The following is a 21,254-nucleotide window of genomic DNA, read 5'->3' as shown; positions in this document are numbered from 1 at the left end:
GCAAAGTCCCACAATCACTGTGCTCTCCCCATCCCCAGGGTGCAGATTCTCTTTCTGCGCCATGTGGCAGCTACCAGGAGGAATGGGGGAGGGGTGGTGTAGGAGATACAAGACTGTGTTTCCTATCCTCTTTAGCACTTCTTTCCTTAATATGTTAAAACTAGGTACTATGATTGCTCACCTGATTTTTGCTTCTTACGGGGGTGCTTTTTTGTGTGGACAGTTTTTCAATTTGATGTTCCTGCTGGGGGACAATTGCTGAAGGCCTCTATTTGGTCATATTGCTCTGACTTCCTCCCCCATATTATGATTCTGCTGTAACCAACTTGGACAATGAAAATCTCAACTTTTATTCACTACTAAGGCAATCCCTCAGATCCAGTCATTCAAAACTACTCCACCTCTCCAGCATCTCAAAGCTCTGTTGATATAACTCTCACAATTGTTTATTTCCTTGTGAATTCATTCATTAACTTTATTATCATATCAACTTCCAATTCACCCTGATCACTACTCTCTTTACTGGAAAACCATTTTAACAATAACCCTTGACATTTGCTCCCTTGTCTTTTTATTATTTTGGGTAACCACTGGGGTTGCTGAGTATTCCTGGTTGAAACCAAGAGACTACGTCTAAATATCTATGTAGGATTTTGAATTTTACTTCCTAAATTCACGCTATCTGAGGTAAATTCAGGTGATTATTATTGCTTTAAAATTTTCTAGACTGCATTGTTTTTTCTCTCTCTCTGTTTTTTTTTCTTTCTTGAGACAGAATCTCATTCTGTCACCCATGCTGGAGAGTGTAGTGGCATGATCATAACTCACTGTAACCTCTAACTCCTGGGCTCAAGTGGTCCTCTCACCTCAGTCTCCCAGTAGCTAGCACTGCAGGAATGCACTACCACGTCCAGCCAAGATTTAACTTCTTTTTTTTCTTTTTTTGGTAGAGTAGTTAGCAGGGCTGTTCTTGAACTCCTGGGCTCAAGCGATCCTCCCACCTCAGCCTCCCAGAATCCCAAAGTGCTCACAGGCGTGAGCCACTGTGCCTGGCCTCTACTATTGTTAAAGTCCTCGAAACACACAGAATCTCTTTCTAAGCTCATATTAAAAGCATACTAAAGGCTACATATGTAATATATCTGGCATATGTATTTTTCTTTCATCTCATCAGCATTTAACTAAGGCAATATGTTAAAGTTTCATTAACATAGCTGTGGCTGATTTAAAATTTGCAGTGAATCAAAAGATGCTGAACTGAGGTTTACCTTCTCTTTATGAAGAAAAAAGTGTGAAGCAAATAAATGATGTCAATATGGCTAACATGATTCACATTAATCTAGAAAACAGTCTGAGCATTTGAAAACGTTGGCCAGGTGTGGTGGCTCACGCCTATAATCCTAGCAGTTTGGAAAGCTAAGGCAGGCAGATTTCCTGAGCTCAGGGGTTTGAGACCAGCCAAGGCAACATGGTAAAACCCCGTCTCTACTAAAATACAACAAGTTAGCCAGGCGTGGTGGCTCATGCCTGTAATTTTAGCTACACGGGAGATTGAGACAGGAGAATCACTTGGACCTGGGAGGTGGAGGTTGCAGTGAGCCAAGATCGCACCACTGCACTCCAGCCTGGTCTAGTCTGGGTGACAGAGCAAGACTGTGTCTCCAAAAAAAAAAAAAAGTACCATTTACATACTGCTGAAATTCCATATTATCTTTATCTCCTCTTCAAAACTGTTCTCCAAGGAAATAATTTAAGTAACTCCCTTTGAAAAACAGTACTTTCAAAAGTTATACTTTTAAAGTATTAATTCGGCCACTTCTCCTTTTACATGTTTAACATTTATCCTTAGTTCTCCATAACTTTCCTGGTTTCTACTCTTCCATGTTCATCTTTTCTCTCACCAGTCTAGTCCCAGTTCTGCTCTATCATGATCTGCCTTCTCACCTCCCTGTACCACTTGCTTTGTCTTTCAGTTTGTTTTCTTCTGGTATTTCTCTTGGGCATGCTGCCGAAGACCTTGAGGCAAGGTTCGAAAATACAGAGGAGTAAGAAGAGGACACTGAGATTAGGTAAGCAAACTTCTACTCAGTTCATTTTACGGATTCTTACTGACTATACTTGGCACAAATGAAAGGTAAAGTGATAGGCAAAAAAGGAGCAAAATTTAATAGTATCAATTGAAGTTAAGGAGACTGAAGACACTGAAAACTCTGGCTTGGGAGAAGAAATAAGGCCACTATAGTAACTTAAATCATAGAAAATTTTCATATGCTGATTGAAATATGCTACCAAGAAGAATGTTTCAGACGCAGTAGTCAGATATAGTACATGAAAAGCAGCTAGCCTGAAGCAGAGAGTAAACTGTGATTTTTGTTGGATCTGATGACTTAAGTCAGGCTAGCAAGAAATAAGAAGAGACCTTAAGGAAAAACACAAACAATATAGGTAATGGTGTTGGGGTTTTTTGTTAGTTGAATCAGACCTGAACTGATGTTACAGGAAAAAGCTAAGAAGCACCCATCTCACTAACAGTAGTGTCTTGGCCTATATTCTTAACAGATCAACCTCAATATTGATTATCTGTGATCACAAAGCATTTGTCTTCACCATCTAAAAGAGCAGGGATGCCATTCTGAACATTCTGGCCAAATTCCAACTCTGTAATTACTATCTGTTGAATGAATGCTACTATTAACTTGAGTAATTACTATATACTGAACTCCCACTGATGCATTTACTTAAACATTTCTTGTATGGCTGTGGGTACTTTTATGAGACTAAGCCAGGAAGAAAGTTTTCTACACTAACAGGAAAACAAAGTAGTGGTTGGATAAAAATATATGAAAAGTTTGCAGTAATTGAACATATCTTCACCGAAGTTCAGAGCTGTGCTGCTCAACCTGTTTTAGGAGTATACGGCAGGGGGCTGGTTCCCAATCCAGCTGAGAGATAAGAATAGATCATATTGCTGTCAATCAGAGGGGCTCACTCTGGCAGTAATTATTATCATCTACCGCTATCAAAATCTATGTTGGTCCATTTGTTCATTCATTCATCATTTATTTAACAAAAAATGTACAGTTTCTACTATGTCTCAGGCACTATGCTAAACATAAGGGATATAGTGGTGAACAAGACAGACAAAGTTCCTGTCCTTAAAGATCTTGTAATAGCGGAAAAAACAGGCAGCAAACAAACCAATATGTAAGATAAGTCAGTAAGCTGATTAGTACCAGAGAAGACACAACAAGAGTGATATGGTACACAGTAACTTAGAAGAGGTAATTAATATGTAGTATGGAAAGGCATGGTTTTTCTAAGAGGACGTCATTAAACCTTAAGTGGATAACATGAAGCCAACTCTGGAAGAAGTCAGGAGAAGTGCATTCTAAGAGGAAAGGATAAGTGCAGAGTCCTTAAAACGGGAAAGGCTTGGCGCATTCAATGAAACACAAGGCCAGTGTGGCTAGTGGGTAAGAAGTTGGTGCACACAAGGGCTAGATTAAAAAGGGCCTCTGGGTCTAAGTAAGAAATGTGGATTTTGTAGGGGAGGTAGGAATAATAAGTTAAAGATAAATACCCTACCATCCTGGGAAGACTAAAATATTCATCTTCCCATATCCCTACCGAGAATCATCATCTGGATCTTTGGTACTCAAACCGCAGTTTAAAGACCAGCAGCATTAATTTTGGCATCAAGTGGGAGTTGTTTAGAAATTGAAAACTGGGCTCCATTTTGATCCTTCTGAATCTGAATCTGCATTTTAACCAGTGATTAGCATACATATTATAGGTGGAGAAAATTCATCTAAAGTGCTGCTCTGAAAAGTATCTGCAACTCCTGGTGAACCGTGGGCTCTAATGCAGATAACCTAAAGTTGGCTTGAGAGTGAATTAAAAGAAAAAAATTTACATTGTTCTTCAGAGAATACAAATTCTAGATATTTCCAATGTTTTAACAAAAGGGGTTAAATATAATCATAGACCTAAACATATGAGAGCAAAAAAGAATTTTTTTGAAAAATCATAAAAGATGTTGCTAATCACATATTTGGTATGGCTACTTTAAAGACATGATGTTCTCTAATGTAAAGATACTTGCATGACAGCAAAGCAAACTCCATTTTTCAACTAGAAGAGTTGATTGATTACCCATCTCTTGCCAATTCCTATCTATTAACTAAGTAAAGCCCATCTCAAAAATATCTTTAATGACTGAGTCCATGCCTTATTCTAATTGCTTAGTTTCTCATACCTTATATTCTCAAATGTTTATCTTTTAATATCCTTCTTTTAACTTTTCAACTTTTTATTTTTTATTTATTTATTTATTTATTTTTTTGAGACGGAGTCTTGCTCTGTCGCCTGGGCTGGAGTGCAGTGGCCGGATCTCAGCTCACTGCAAGCTCCGCCTCCCGGGTTTACGCCATTCTCCTGCCTCAGCCTCCCGAGTAGCTGGGACTACAGGCGCCAGCCACCTCGTCCGGCTAATTTTCAATTTTTTATTAAAAAAATTTCTAGGCCGGGCGCGGTGGCTCAGGCCTGTAATCCCAGCACTTTGGGAGGCCGAGACGGGCGGATCACGAGGTCAGGAGATCGAGACCATCCTGACTAACAATGTGAAACCCCGTCTCTACTAAAAAATACAAAAAAAAAAAAAAAACTAGCCAGGCGAGGTGGCGGGTGTCTGTAGTCCCAGCTAGTCGGGAGGATGAGGCAGGAGAATGGCGTAAACCCGGGAGGCGGAGCTTGCAGTGAGCTGAGATCCAGCCACTGCACTCCAGCCCGGGCGACAGAGCGAGACTCCATCTCAAAAAAAAAAAAAAAAAAAAAAAAATGTCTAAACTACAGAAAAGATGAAAAAATAGTACAGTGAACATCCCTATACTCTTCACCCAGATTCACTAATTATTAACATTTTGTCACTTTTGTTTATCTTTTTTCTCTATGTATGCCCATACATACTCAAATTTTTCTGACCTATTTGAAAGCAAATAGTTGCCATTCATATTTAACCCCTAATTACCTCAGCATGTACTATTGTCTGTGAACAAAGATGTTATCATTTTTGATCAAGGATCTGATCAGACCATACATTACATTTGGTTTCCATGTCTCTCTAGTCTACAGAAGCCTCCCTCCAACTTTCTTGGTTGTTATGATATTGACACTTTAGAATTCAGTTGTTCTGTAGAATATCCTACAACATTAATTTGTTTTTCAGGATTAGGTACAAATCAACCATTTTGGTAGGGAACATTTTGGTTAAATATTTCAGTGAGATCACCACAAAGTGATGTTTTATTTTAACTGTTTTCATAGCCCCTGTGTTTATGTTTTATGCTTCCAAGTAAATTTTAAATAAGCACCTTCAAGGATGTGGCCATGCTTTCTATTTCTTTGGTATTTCCCCAAAGAATGTAGTACAACCTTTGTGTATATTACATACACAATAAATAAATGAAAAACTCAAAAGCAGAGTTGACAGCTATTTCTAAGAATAGGAGAATACATATAACTATTATACATTGAGTGGTTTTACACCAGACTAAAAATATTTGGGCTTTGCCTCTAAAATTTTTGAGAGAAGTAATTAAGCAGGTAAACAGTTTAGAACAATACCTAATACAGTATGTACAAAAAATGTCTAGGAAACCTGAGGCTAAAGGTAGATATCAAGCAGACTGAACTAAGATTGTAAGGTGAGGGAATAAAGAGGATGATCAGGTAACATATCTCAAAATATTTTTATGAGTAAAAAAGAAATATCTCATCTTTTAAGTTATACTTGATTAGAAACTATTTCTTAGAGAAGAAAGAAGAGCAAAATAGTTCATTTAATTCTTACTTAAGCAGCTGACAGGCCAGGCGCCTGTAATCCCAGCACTTTGGGAGGATGAGGTGGGTGGATCATCTGAGGTCAGGAGTTTGTGACCAGCCTGACTAACACGGTGAGACTCCGTCTCTACTAAAAATGCAAAACTTAGCTGGGTGTGGTGGCATATGCCTGTAATCACAGCTACTCAGGAGGCTGAGGAAGGAGAATAGCTTGAACGTGGGAGGCAGAGTTTGCAGTGAGCTGAGATCGCACCACTGCACTCCAGCCTGGTCAACAAGAGCAAAACTCTGTCTCCAAAAATAAAAATAAAAATAAAAAATAAAAAATAAAAAGGTAGCTGAGAACAGTACACACAGACAACAAAACATGATATTAAAATAAAAGTGTTATATCAGATGGGGTTCAGGGTATATTTAAAAATTATTTCAAAACATACAGTGCAATTTTTAGAGTTTACATTTAGATGAAGCTTACTAGATTAAAAGTGAAGTAAACATGAAAACATGTCACATGAAAGAAAGGGAAGCAGTAAATATGACTTGTTTGAAGAACTGTGTCTACATAGAACAAGAGATCACAAAACTGGAGATAGGGTATATAAAGAACATTTGTTAAGTAAGTAAGTCTTAATTAAGATCAGGTTTTGAACTATCAGCTGGTATTTTGAAGTATGTCAGCTAATGATTAAGACTATTCTTTTACTCTGCCCCATACAAACATTTTTTAAATGTTGGTCATTCTGTAATTGAATTGCTTTTAAGATAGCATTTATGTTTCTCTCCTGCTTTTTATCCTATATATAGCTAACAAGTTACTAAAAGAAAAACAGAAGCTTTATCTAATCCAAATGCAACTGGGAAAATACACTACATGATGCCTATAAACGTCGTATGTGGTGAGCTCCTCCAGATTTACATTTCATGAAAATAATGGTTGATGTCATTGCCAGACATCTAGTAGTTACTAGGAAACTTTGCAATGCTGAACAAACAAATTAACATTATTTTTCTAAAACGTACTACTGAATAAATCTGAATTATCTAAGCATGAATATACATTCCTTTTAAACCAAAGCATATTTTGAAAAGCGATAATGCAAAAAGATTTAAAACCCACTACACACTGTATAAAAACAGAATATTTAGGATACTTGCCCTTGAGATATACAATATTACATAATGAATAGTTTTTATGACACACATAGCTAAAAACAGCTCATGTTTCTTCTCATTTATAGAAGAGTTATTTGGTTTGGCCGACAGATGTGGAATTTTGATTCTATGAAAAACAGTACTCTAGGATCCTGCAAAGAGCCAAAAATTACATGGGCAGATGACATACCATATACCACTAGCCTTTATAAACAGCTCTCTAGCAAGAAAGCCAACCTTAGTTTCATGTGTCAATGTAATTCTCTTGTTTAAGTGTAAGGATTATAGTTATGCTAAATAGTGAGATAACAGTCAATTCTGTAACAAGTTCACTGCTTTCAAACACATAAATACCGTTATAACTACAGGACCATCACGAACACCTTTCTAATAAGCCTACTCCAATTTGGCATTTGATCCTAAGTAGTATTTTCAAACATTATCCTTCCTTCTCATGGGGTGGAATTCCCATGCCCTTCCATATTTATAGAGAGAACTTTATAATTGCAATCAAAACTCCAAGTGTGGGAGAAACGTATGCTACTACTATTAAAGAGATGAGCAAATTTTATTTCATAAGATAATTTCCTCTACTTTTCTTAAAGCCATTTCACAAAATTATCTATTCATTTGTTTATCTAAAACTTCTTGAGAATTTAAAAGGTAAGATTATGTTGAAGAAGCCACAATCCCTGTTCTTGAGGATTTTATAGCTTTTATGTATACATAAATATACATAAACTATATATACATTTATAAGCTATATATATAAACTCTCTCTGTATCTATCTCTATCTATATCTAGTAAAGATGGACTGGTCACAAAATTGAGTATAAGTATCTATCAAATATTTCTCTGTCATAAGTTGAGACAATAATTTTTATTGCAGGGTATCATGCCAAAATTATATTTTTAAAAGGATACTACACTGAGGAACATCAATTTTCTCCTCAAAAATTCAAGCTATTCATTAATCATTTACTTCACAAATATTTGAGTACATACTATATGCAAGGAAATGTGTCAAATACTGTCGAGTAAAATTATACAAAAGTTAGCTGGCCCTCTCCCCTAAAAGGCTTGTGATTCATTGAGATCAGAACTCACATCCCTTTAAAATAGTTTATCCCCTTGAGCTAGAAAATTTGAGTGAGGAAGTTTTAGAAAACATTTAGGCATTCCTTAAGTGGTAATTACCTGATCTTGCAATGACATCACTGGATTATTTTTGGTAGTGTTGATATGAAGAACATGGTATTTATTCTTTGCACACAGGTCATAGGCGATATTGGTAAATGAAGTGCTTGCAGTTTTGGGAACTCTGTTATAAATGATCACCATGTCCTCTTCCTCATCTAAAGTGGCATCTTGCCGAGGGCCATCCATTGTATGTCGCTGCTCAATTTCTCGGACTTCATGTCTTGCAATAGCCCTTTCTGCAAAGAAAAACAGATACAAACTAAGTTTTTAAGGACACTATAAGGCAGTTATGAACACTGAACTTTGGACCATGATTAGAAAAGATACAAAAAAGAAAACAAAAAACAAAAGCAAAGAACCAAGGCATGTGGAAAACATGGGTAAATTGCTTGGGTTTCTAAGAGGATCTAGTTGATTCTAAAACAGCTGTACAGCCTAGAACATAATCTTACTATTCAAGAACTGGGTAAGAGCTGTTGAAGAAATGTTTTGAGGACCAAAGCTGCAGAATTCCTTATGAAGGAAAATACATATGCATATCAAGAACAAAGGAATAAAGAATCAACAAGTGTAGAATAGCACAGACCACAGAATACTTTAGTGTAGTTCAGAAGTCACTTTATATTCTAATAGAATTCCTACAGCCTAAATTAATTCTCACACAAAGATTGCATGGAATACTAAACTTCATAGTAAAAAAATGAACTTAGAATTACTTATAAGTTAAGAAAAGGTTTTGAAATTTATTACTCAATTTAGTTATTCTCTGGTTTATAAAAATGTAGCAGTGCAGTGATTATAAATGCTTATATGACTTAACAAGAGTAGAAACAATACTACCACAAATCCTTTTTCTTTTCGGTGTTGCATTAGAAACTATGTTTATCACATGGCTATGCTTTTTCCTTAAATTTCATGGTTCCTCTAAAATCACCTATCTACTATGTGGTTTCCAAAGCAATTACATTTTGCTTTCTAGTATTCTCTATTTAATGCAAACATCAGTTTCAAATATATATATCTCTCTCTATATATATTCTAATATATATTCAAATATATATATTTTTTCATATACATATATATGAATAAGGATGCAAGAAAAGGAGAGGAAAGAAGGAAATGAGGAGCATGAAATCTCTAGCAAGACTGCAAATACTCTGCACAGGAGTAGTTACACACAGAGCATGTACTCTCTTAACCCCCAAGTCTTTGTGCAAGCTATCTTACCTATCTTGAACAGTCTTCCATTTCCCCACCCAACCTTTACATTTCAACTCAGTCGCTACCCAGGGAAGTATCTGATAGCTCTGACTAGGTCAAATCATCTGTTTCCACCCTGCTTTTTTTTCTTCGGAGATGGAGTCTCGCTTTGTCACCCAGGCTGGAGCGCTGTGGCGTGACCTCGGCTCACTGCAACCTCTGCCTCCTGGGTTCAAGCAATTCTCTGCCTCAGCCTACTGAGTAGCTGGGATTACAGGTGCCTGCCACCACACCCAGCTAATTTTTGTATTTTTAGTAGAGACACGGTTTCACCATCTTGGCCAGGCTGGTCTCGAACTCCTGATCTCGTGATCCACCCACCTCAGCCTCCCAAAGTGCTGGGATTACAGGCATAAGCCACCACGCCTGGCCATCTTTTAAAAAATATACATGCACCTATCTTATACTACACGTCTCATTATATTTATCATAATTGCGGTTTTACATTGCATGTGTGGTTATTAGTGTCCCCTATGATGCTGACAACTTAATAAAGTAAGATGAAAAGCAATGTGGTATAATTACAGCAACAAGTGCAGACTTCAAATATTGTCAGAGCATGCATCTTTGATTTTGGTTGAAAAGACATGGACACCATGTTATATAGAGTACACTCTGAGCTGAGGATTTGCATTCAAAAAACCTGAATTAAAAATTCCAGGTCTGCTGCTTACTAGCAGTGGGCTTTCCAAAACAGAAGTACATATATGAGAGATATATGTATGTGTTATATATTTATATGCAAACATACATACTCTTTTATTCTGGGGGAAGGTGTGAACAGAAAATGGGGAGAGAAAGAGATAATGAGCTTAATATTGAATACATTGTTGGATAGCCTGGGTCATCCAGGAGATATAAGATAATTGGGCATACAGGTGTACAGTTGAGAATAAAGGTTCAAATAGCAGACAGACAGTTGCATAGACAATATATAGTATGTAGCACAGACAGAGACCCTAGGATAGAATCTTAGATAATACCAATATTTAAAAGGCAAATAGAAAAAGATAATCCATAAAAGAAACTAAGAATAAGAAAACTTTAAGGAAGCACATACCATACTATTTTTCAAATCAACAGTACTTTATAAAGCTACAAATCAAGGTAACACACTATAAGCATCCATACAAGATTTGGAAGTTGTCTTAGATTAAATTCAACTAATTTTTACTGAGAACCTATGAAACATTATTATTATTATTATTTGAGACCGAGTCTCACTCTGTTGCCCAGGCTGGAGTGCAGTGGTGTGACCACGGCTTACTGCAGCCTTGACCTCCCCAGGCTTAGGTTATCCTCCCACATTAGCATCCCAAGTAGCTGGGACTGCAGGTGCACATGATCACATTTGGCTAATTTTTGTATTTTTTGTAGAGATGGGGTTTCATCATGTTGCCCAGGCTGGTCTTGAACTCCCAGTCTCAAGTGATCCTCCCTCCTCAGCCTCCCAAAGTGTTGGGATTATAGGTGTGAGCCACTGTACCTGGCATGAACATTATTATATTCAACAATTTTAAAGGAACCGTATGTTCTCAACAACTGCCGCAGCTGTTTAGAAGTTCAAGCAGTTCAAAACTATTATGGTAATGTTATGTCCAAACACCCTCCCCTTTTCTACTAAGGGAAATACAACAGGACTGTTGGCATTCAAGTCTGACAGAAGTGTGAGAGGTTTCTTCCAGCAACACAGACATACGTGAAATTACCTTTAAAAGATTCACCTACTCACACAAGTAGGAGTTTGCACTAAAGAAAAAAAAAGATTCACTTACAATCAACAATGCTGAATTTACTCACACTAGTTTTTTCTTCAAATCAAATACTTGGAAAAAAAGATTGTTTTGTGTTATTTCATAAGCAGGTATTCATTTTATCTGTAAAAAAACATGAGACAAACTGCGAAACTGTTTTATAATTACCCCATCAACTTTGCTACACCTCTGGCAGGGTCATGAAACAAACATGCTTTTAAAAAGTAATTATTATTCTTGGTTCATTATGTCTATTAAATTATATAAACTGTATATTTCACACAATTTTAGAAATGTCTTAAATTATGAAAAGGTAGAAATATTGGAATCACTACTTTCCTCATTCAAATAGCATTTATATACATTTTCTATTTTTCAAGTGTTTTTATTTTGCTTAAATATATAGAACAATTATTAATAGAATGTTAGGCCTAACACTACATAAAAAGATAAAAATTGTATGGAAAATTAAGAACAATTTTGTTAGTAATATTAAACCATATCTCAGTTGAATAGCAGTAACTATTATTGATGATAAATTACTATCTTTCTTCTCCTGTGACAGTACTTACAATCAGTAAGGGTGTTTTCAATATGGTCCTTTTCTTTATTTACTAAGTCAGTATTAGACAGTTATAATTCTTTTTTTAGCAAAGATGCTCTGCATCTAGTTAGTACAGCCTCTTCTGAGGCTTTCTTAAATCGCCAAAGAAAGTTTATTAGTTACGTCACATTTGTAGTGCACTTAGAATGTAGGCAGCATAATCAAAATACTTAGGATACATTTTGACAGAATGTTTTCTTCATGTTTGAGTAATAAATTGCAGTTCACCCTTGAACAACATGGATTTAGAACTGCACAGGTCCAATACGTGGATTTTTTTTTCAATAAAATTTACACTGAGTGTGCCTGCTTCTCCTGCCTCCTACCTCCCTTTATCTCTTCTGCCTCTGGCACCCATGAGACAGCAAGACTAGGCCCACCTCTTCCTCCTCAGCCTGCTCAATGTGAAGATGACGAAGATGAAGATGTTTATGATAATCTATTTCCACTTAACAAATAGAAAACATATTTTCTCAGAGCCTGGCATGGTGGAATGCACCAGTAGTCCCAGCTACTGCTAGTCAGAAATTGAGGTAGAAGGATTACTTGAGCCCAGGAGTTTGAGATAAGCCTGGCAACATAGCTAGGCCCCCATCTCTTAAAAACTTTTTTTAATAAAAAAAAAATACATATTTTATATTTCCTGTATGTTAAATAACATTTTCTTTTCTCTAGTTTACTTTTTTGTAAGAATACAGTATATAGCACCAGGCGCGGTGGCTCACGCCTTAATCCCAGCACTTTGGGAGGCTGAGGTGGGCAGATCACGAGGTCAGGATATTGAGACCACCCTGGCGAATATGGTGAAACCCTGTCTCTACTAAAAATACAAAAAAAAAAAAAAATTAGCCAGGCATGGTGGCAGATACCTGTAGTCCCAGCTACTCAGGAGGCTGAGGCAGGAGACTGGTGTGAACCCAGGAGGCAGAGCTTGCAGTGAGCGGAGATCATGCCACTGCACTCCAGCCTGGGTTACAGAGCGAGACTGTCTCCAAAAAAAAAAAAGAAAATAGTATACAGCATTACAAGAATACAGCATGTAATATGCCAGTATACCAATAACATAAACATCAACTATTTATGTTATCAGTAAGGCTTCTGGCCAACAGTAAGCCATTGATAGTTAAGTTTAAAGGTATTGGGAAGTCCTTTGAAAATCGGCACAAGACAAGGATGCCCTCTCTCACCACTCCTATTCAACATAGTATTGGAAGTTCTGTCCAGGACAGTCAGACAAGAGAAATAAATAAAGGGTATTCAAATAGGAAAACAGGAAGTCAAATTGTCTCTCTTTGCAGATGACATGATTGTATATTTAGAAAACCCCACCGTCACAGCCCAAAATCTGCTTAAGCTGATAAGCAACTTCAGCAAAGTCTCAGGATACAAAATCAATGTGCAAAAATCACAAGCATTCCTATGCACCAATAATAGAGAGCCAAATCATGAGTAAACTCCCATTCACAACTGCTACAAAGAGAATAAAATACCTAGGAATACAACTTACAAGGGATGTGAAGGACCTCTTCAAGAAGAACTATAAACCTTGTTCAAAGAAATAAGAGAGGACACAAATAAATGGAAAAACATTCCATGCTCATAGATAGCAATGCTATCCCCATCAAGCTACCACTGACTTTCTTCACAGAATCGGAAAAAACTACCTTAAATTTCATATGGAACAAAAAAAGAGCTCGCATAGCCAAGACAATCCTAAGCCAAAAGAACAAAGCTGGAGGCATCATGCTACTGATTTCAAACTATACTACAAGGCTACAGTAACCAAAACAGCATGGGACTGGTATCAAAACAGATATACAGACCAATGGAACAGAACAGAGGCCTCAGAAATAATACCACACATCTACAACCATCTGATCTTTGACAAACCTGACAAAAACAAGTAATGGGGAAAGGATTCCCTATTTAATAAGTGGTGTTGGGAAAACTGGCTAGCCATATGCAGAGAACTGAAACTGGACCCCTTCCTTACACTTTATACAAAAATTAACTCAAGATGGATTAAAGACTTAAACGTAAGACGTAAAACCATAAAAACCCTAGAAGAAAACCTAGGCAACACCATTCAGGACATAGGCATGGGAAAAGACTTCATGACTAAAACACCAAAAGCAATGGCAACAGAAGCCAAAATTGACAAATGGGATCTAATTAAACTAAAGAGCTTCTGCCCAGCAAAAGAAACTATCATCAACGTGAAAAGGCAACCTACAGAATGGGAGAAAATTTTTGCAATCTACCCATCTGACAAAGGACTAATATCCACAATCTACAAAGAACTTAAACAAATTTACAGGAAAAAAACAACCCCATCAAAAAGTGGGTGAAGGATATGAACAGACACTTCTCAAAAGAAGACACTTATACAGCCAACAAACATATAAAAAAAAGCTCATCATCACTGGTCATTAGAGAAATGCAAATCAAAACCACAATGAGATACCATCTTATGCCATTTAGAATGGCAATCATTAAAAAGTCAGGAAACAACAGATGCTGGAGAGGATGTGGAGAAACAGGAACACTTTTACACTGTTGGTGGGAATGTAAATTAGTTCAACCATTGTGGAAGACAGTGTGGCGATTCCTCAAGGATCTAGAACCAGAAATACATTTGACCCAGCAATCCCATTACTGGGTATACACCCAAAGGATTATAAATCATTCTACTATAAAGATACATGCACACGTATGTTTATTGTGGCACTGTTTACAATAGCAAAGATGTGGAACCAACCCAAATCCCCATCAATGACAGACTGGATAAAGAAAATGTGGCACCTATACACCATGGAATACTATGCAGCCACAAAAAAGGATGAGTCCATGTCCTTCACAGGGACATGGATAAAGCTGGAAACCATCATTCTCAGCAAACTGACATAAGAACAGAAAACCAAACACCGTATGTTCTCACTCATAAGTGGGAGTTGAACAATGAGAACACATGGACACAGGGAGGGGAACATCACACACTGGGGCCTGTTGGGGGATGGGGGCTAGGGGAGGGATAGCATTAAGAGAAATACCTAATGTAGATGATGGGTTGATGGGTGCAGCAAACCACCATGGCACGTGTATACCTATGTAACAAACCTGCATGTTCCGCACATGTATCCCAGGACTTAAAGTATAATATTAATTTAAAAATTCTTAAGATAAAAATTTTTTAAAAAGTTGTTGGGAAGACAAAAGTTGTATGCAGATTTGATGGCACAGGGGTGGGGAGTGGTGCCCTAGCTCCCACATTGTTCAAGACCCAAATGTATAGAAAATCTGCTATGCAAGCTATCTCAGGCTCACCACAAAATGTATAGCCTACAGATTACACGGGGTGCAATCTAAGAGTCATGGAAATTGCAGGCAAGCCAGGCATCAATGGCACTATTATTTCCAACTGAGGATGGACACTCAACTCCATGGCAATTCTAGTTTCTCCAGGCTCCTGATAAAGGCAGCACATATCTGAGCTTGATGCTTTTCCATGCAAGTGTCAGATTAGCAAAACTCAATTCTTTTAAAAGATAATAGTAATATTTACCTATTTCCATATTGACAGGCCCTTAAAGACTTTATTTATTAAAAGAATAAAATGATTAGTTAAGTATAAATCATTACATTAAACTAAAATCTTTACCGCATTAAAATCATAAGGATGTATTCTGTATCAGACTGTAGGATATGTGAAGAAAAGAGAACTGAAAACGTGCAGTAGTTCTATATTATGGGTAACATTTTAGGACGAGAGGGATACAAGAAACAGCAAAGAGAAAGAGCAATAAATTGTATTGCCCTCAAATACTGAAACTTCTGATGTTAAAATAAAAAAGAAATACATCAATAACAAGTAGGTAAGTAATAAATACAAAGCAAAAAAAAATTTTTTTGAGATGGAGTCTCACACTCTTGCCCAGGCTGGAGTGCAGTGGTGTGATCTCCGCTCACTGCAAGTTCTGCCTCCCAGGTTCATGCCATTCTCCTGCCTCAGCCTCCCGAGTAGCTGGGACTACAGGCGCCCGCCACCAGGCCTGGCTAGTTTTTTGTATTTTTAGTAGAGACAGGGTTTCACCGTGTTAGCCAGGATGGACTCGATCTCCTGACCTTGTGATCCACCACCTCGGCCTCCCAAACTGCTGGGATTACAGGCGTGAGCCACTGTGCCCAGCCAAAGCAAAAAATATTGACAAAAAAGACTAAAATTTAATATCTTTAACTATAATAAGAAAACATAGAAATGAGCAATAATATCAACACTTCAGTAGACGATAAGCTAAGGTGATTTATAAGAGATTGAACTATATATGCATAACAGAGCAGAGCAATGCTATACATTAGTGGCTCATAATGATTTGGGGGTCATGGACTCCTTTGAGAATATGATGAGAAAACTATGCTCTCTCACAAGGTTGGCTTGTGCATTTCAGGCCTTCCTCTTAGAGCCCAACCACAGGCAAGAGGGTCTATGACCCTAGATTAACTACCCTTAAAAACAAAACAGCTCCTAGGACGATGAGGCCTGATGATAACCTACCAAAAGACATTGTTAAGTATGCAGAAAAAATAGGTTACTCATAAATAAAGATCAAAGGCAAGTAGAAATCAAAGGGAAAACCAGCAATGTCTACCCAAGAACTGTCATATCAACTTGGCTAGTCAGATCCTCTTGGCAAGTATGCCTATTGTAGAGCTAGATAAGTTAGGCTCTAAGAGCTCAGTGCCATTAAATGTCTGAATTAAAGTGTATCCTTTGCATTTTCTAGGAACGAATCTTGAGCTGTGTGCATCTCCAACAACTGCTCTGACGTGTAACTTATTCCCCATAAAATGAATACACAATGAGGAATCGGGAGCAATACAGATGCAACAAAAGAAAGCTGTTGTGAGGCTATTTAACTAATTCTTGCTTCACCATCACTTACTGTGAGTTGACTGCCCAGCCAAACACCATCTGATCCTCATGGAAGTAATATTTTGTAATCATTGCAAATTAAGTAAACTGTCTGACTGTATACATTATTTTCTTAAGAGTATTGTTAGCCTGGCCAGGTGCGGTAGCTCATGTCTGTAATCCCAGCACTTTGGGAAGCCAAGGCAGGAAGATGACTTGAGCTGAGGAGTTCAAGACCAGCCTGAGCAACACGGCAACACCTTGTCTCTACTAAAAAATTTTAAAAATTAGCTGGGTGTGGTGGTGCATGCCTGTAGTCCCAGCTACTCGGGAAGCTGAAGTGGGTAGATTGCCTGAGCCCAGGAGTTTGAGGCTGCAGTGAGCCATGTTCATGCCACTGTGCTCCAGCCTGGATGACAGAGCAAGCCCCTGTCTCAAAAAGAGTATTATTAGCTTGAATCGTCTCCCTGAGCACAATCACTATGAGGGACTAACAAAATAAATTTCTATATGCAAGGCAGAGAGAGAGATTCTGAACACCGACAAATGCTTTCTTGTGTGGTTTCCAGACAGTCAACAAGGGATGCATGTGGTACCATTAAAACTGACAAGTTATGAATCATCCTACAAAAAAGAGCTAACAGCGACTTCCACTTTAAGGGAAGATGGAGTAGACTTATGTTTCACTATTGCCCCTTCTGAGTACACCTAAAAACCTGGCACACAATACATAAAACAAATATAAGACTCTAAAAGAGAAGGCAGTAGACTACTAGAACCCCGGGACCTGAGGACAATACAGTGCTGAGTTGCCCTAAGTTTTACTTATGCCTCACATATTCCAGACTTGGAGCTATAGAAGCTGGCAACCTCGAAACAGGTACCGACAAAAGAATCCCTATAAAAACCTATTCTCTGTAGCCAAAGGACCAGGAAAGGAACAGCACAGCAAGATAGAAAGCTTAGATAATAACCACTCTACAGTAGCCAATTTCATAGGAAAAACTGGCCCCACCACCAACTCTACAGGACAAGTAGGGAGTCTAGACTTCCACCCTCACAATGCCCAATATCCCTGATGGAGTGATGTCAGAGAAGGCCAAGTACAGGATCAGGACTTTCATCTCAGGCAGTAGGTAACAAGGCACCTCTGCAGTGTCAGTGGAGTCCAAGCAAGGAAACAGAAGATTTAAATTAGACCCAGAGTCTTATAATACAAAAATGCTCTGGTTTCAATCAAATACTATTTATCATACCAAGAACCAGCAGTATCTCAAACTCAATGAATACAATCAAGAAATGACCAACACCAAAATGATAGGAATGTTAAAATTTATCAAAGACTTAAAGCAGCCATGATAAAAAGTGTTTAATGAGCAATTGTGAACATGCTTGAACCAAACAAAAAAAATAGAAAGCTCCAGCAAATATAATCTCAGCAGAGAAAATGAAGATACAAAAAAGAACCAGGCCAGGAGCAGTGGCTCACGCCTGTAATCCCAGCACTTTGGGAGGCCGAGGTCAGTGGATCATGAGGTCAGGAGTTCAAGACCAGCCTGGCCAAGATAGTGAAATCCTGTCTCTACTAAAAATACAAAAATTAGCCAGGCGTGGTGGTGCATGCCTGTAGTCCCAGCTACTCAGGAGGCTGAGGCAGGAGAATCACTTGAACCTGGGAAGCAGAGGTTGCAGTGAGCGGAGGTCACGGCATTGCACTTGAGCCTGGACACAGAGCGAAACTTTGTCTCAAAAAAAAGAAAGAACCAAATGGAAATAGGGGAACTAAAATAAAAAGCTCAGTGAATGGGTTCAATAGCTGAATGGAAGACATGAAGAAAAGTTTAGTGAACTAAAAGAAAAAACAAAAGAAATTATTGAACCTAATAGGGGTGGGAAAACAGACCAAGAAAAGGAAAGACAAAAACAAACAGAGCTCAAGAAACTGTGGTCTGGAACAAAAGGTCTAACATTGGTGTCAGTCTTAAAAGGATAGGAGAAAGAAAGCAGGGTTGAAAAGTGCTCAAAGAAATTATGGCTGACAACTTTACACACTTAGCAAGAAACATAAACATTTAGATCGAGAAGCTGAACAAACTCCAAATAAGGTAAACCCAAAGATATCCATGTCAAGACCTATCATAATCAAACTTCTGAAAACACAAGACAAAAAAAAAAAAAAAAAAAATCTTGAATGCACCTATATGAAGCCTACAAGAAAAAACTGGATTAACAGCAGATTTCTTATCACAAACCATGGAGCCAATAGGAAGTGGCACAATGTTTTTCAAGTGCTGAAATAAAATAATCATATACCTAGAGAAAATAATTTTCAGGAATGAAAGGGAAAGTAACTCACATGAAAGAAAATTAGCATTTATTGCCAGTAGACCTACCCTAAAAGATTGGCTAAAAAAAACTCTATAAACAAAAAGGAAAAGATAAAAGAAGATATCTTAAAACATCAAAAAGAACAAACAAAAAATGGAGAGCAAAAATATGTGTAAATACAATAAACTTTCCCTTTCCTCTTGAGTTTTCAAAAAGCAAGTTTGACAGATAAAGGAAAAATTATTATGGCACTCTGTGATGTGGCTCTAAATGAAGGCAGAGCAAATATTTAAGACAATTACATTGTAAGTGAGGGAGAAGAAAAAGACAAGTGGAGGTAATGTTTCTATACTTCACTTGAATTGGTAAAACGACAGCAGTGAACTGACAAGTGACATTTATACAATGAAATACACAAAACAAGCATAAAAAACTATATAAAGACATTAAACTCAAATCAAAATGCAATTCTAAAAAATATAAGTAACCCACAGGAATGCCGAAAAAGAAAACAGAAGTGAAAAAAAAAAAAAGAAGACAAATAAATAGAAGTGTCAAGGGAAATTTTAAAAATACATTGACATGAATGAAAATGAAAATAAGCAAATCAAAATTTGTGGGACATAGTTAAGGCAGGACTGAGAGGGAAATTTATAGCACTGTATGCAGACTTTAGAAAAGAACAGACTCTAATCAATAATCAAAGAAGATATACAAATGACTAACAAACATGAACAGATGTTCAACATCATTAGTCACTGGGACATGCAAATCAAAACCACAACAAAGTACCACTTCATAAACACTAGGATGGCTATAATTAAAAACAGATAAACCAAAAACTTAAAAAAAAAAAAAAAGAAAAGAATATAAAAATAACAAATGTTAGTGAGGAAGTAGACAAATTGTAACCCTCATACATTGCTGGAGGGGATGTAACATGGTGAAGTCAAGATGAAAAACAGTTTGGAAGTTTCTCAAAAAAGTTAAACAGAATTACCAAATGCCTCAGCAATTCTACTCCAAGGTATATACCAGCCCAGAGAACTGAAAACAGGTACTCAAATACTTATAAATGTTTAAAGCACTAACTCACTACAGCCAGAAGGTAGAAACAATCCAAATTCCATCAACAGATAAATGAACAAATAAATTGTGGTAGTATATACAGAACAATAGAATATTATTCAACTATAAAAAGGAATGAAGTACTCATATATGTTAGTAATACAATATAGATGAACATAAAAAATATGTTAAGTCACATATAATTGGATTAATATGAAATATCCAGAATAGGTAAAAATGAAACAGTATATATTAATATATTGGTGGTTGCCAGGGAATAGGGGAGGGAGAAATGGAAAGCATCTGATTAACGGTTACGGTGTTTTCTTTGGAGTAATGTTTTGGAACTAGATAGAGATGGTGCTTGTACAATATTGTGAATGTTCCAAATGCCAGTGAATTGTTCCCTTTAAAATGGCTAATTTATGTTTATTTCACTTCAAAAAAACCTACCAAAAATAAGTACTCACAAAATATTGAGATCTTATAATACAGGTTCATTTTAATAACATTAAAAACAGAAATTATAAAACATTTAACAGTTTATAAAATAGTCATTTATTCTCAATTTAACAAATATTTATTGGGTATCTTCATGTACAATAATTTTTTGTAGGCCCTTGTTAGACACATCTTTTAACATTATGCTTCCACATTAAATATATGTTAATTCTTAACATTCTGAAAATACATTACAAAATAAATATCAAATTTTCTTTCACAACTTCATCTGTGATAAAGTTATCACTAAAAATATACTGGAGTTAATGCTCCTGAGACGATCTATTAGATAAAAACATCAAAGTAATTGTTAAATATCCCATCAATCCAAAAGCCACCGATTCTTTTCTTTTTGTGTTGCTGCTAAGGTTACTAGGTTAAAGGAATATGAGTTATATTTTACCAAATGTACTTGCCAAGTTTGGCTATACTTTTCTATAGTTATTACATTAATTTAAAAATGTGAAATCCTTACAAGTTATAATCTTCTTTTATTATCAATCTGAGAAATACACTAATCATCTACATGAAAAAATTGTATTGGTAATAGCTAACACTGAATTCTCACTATGCTTTAAGTGTTTTATGTATATCATCTGTTATGCTCTGTGTTGTGTTTTATATACATCATGTCATGAT

The 21,254-nt window shown here is 36.8% G+C and overlaps 1 protein-coding gene across 3 annotated transcripts in view; it reads right to left on the bottom strand.

The window, feature by feature from the left end:
• Positions 1-21,254, bottom strand: part of HS2ST1 (heparan sulfate 2-O-sulfotransferase 1) — a 205,554-nt gene that overhangs the window by 36,731 nt on the left and 147,569 nt on the right. For all 3 annotated transcript variants that reach the window (XM_033225486.1, XM_033225487.1, XM_033225488.1), the window contains one exon: positions 8,189-8,427. In XM_033225486.1, the coding sequence (XP_033081377.1) occupies positions 8,189-8,427 (239 nt within the window). The remainder of the gene's footprint in view (positions 1-8,188; positions 8,428-21,254) is intronic.

The sequence above is a fragment of the Trachypithecus francoisi genome, unplaced genomic scaffold (genome assembly GCF_009764315.1).
Source record: "Trachypithecus francoisi isolate TF-2019V2 unplaced genomic scaffold, Tfra_2.0 Lachesis_group12, whole genome shotgun sequence".
Lineage (NCBI taxonomy): Eukaryota > Metazoa > Chordata > Mammalia > Primates > Cercopithecidae > Trachypithecus > Trachypithecus francoisi.
Note: the sequence above shows the minus strand (reverse complement) of the source record. Positions and strands in the feature narration are given on the sequence as shown.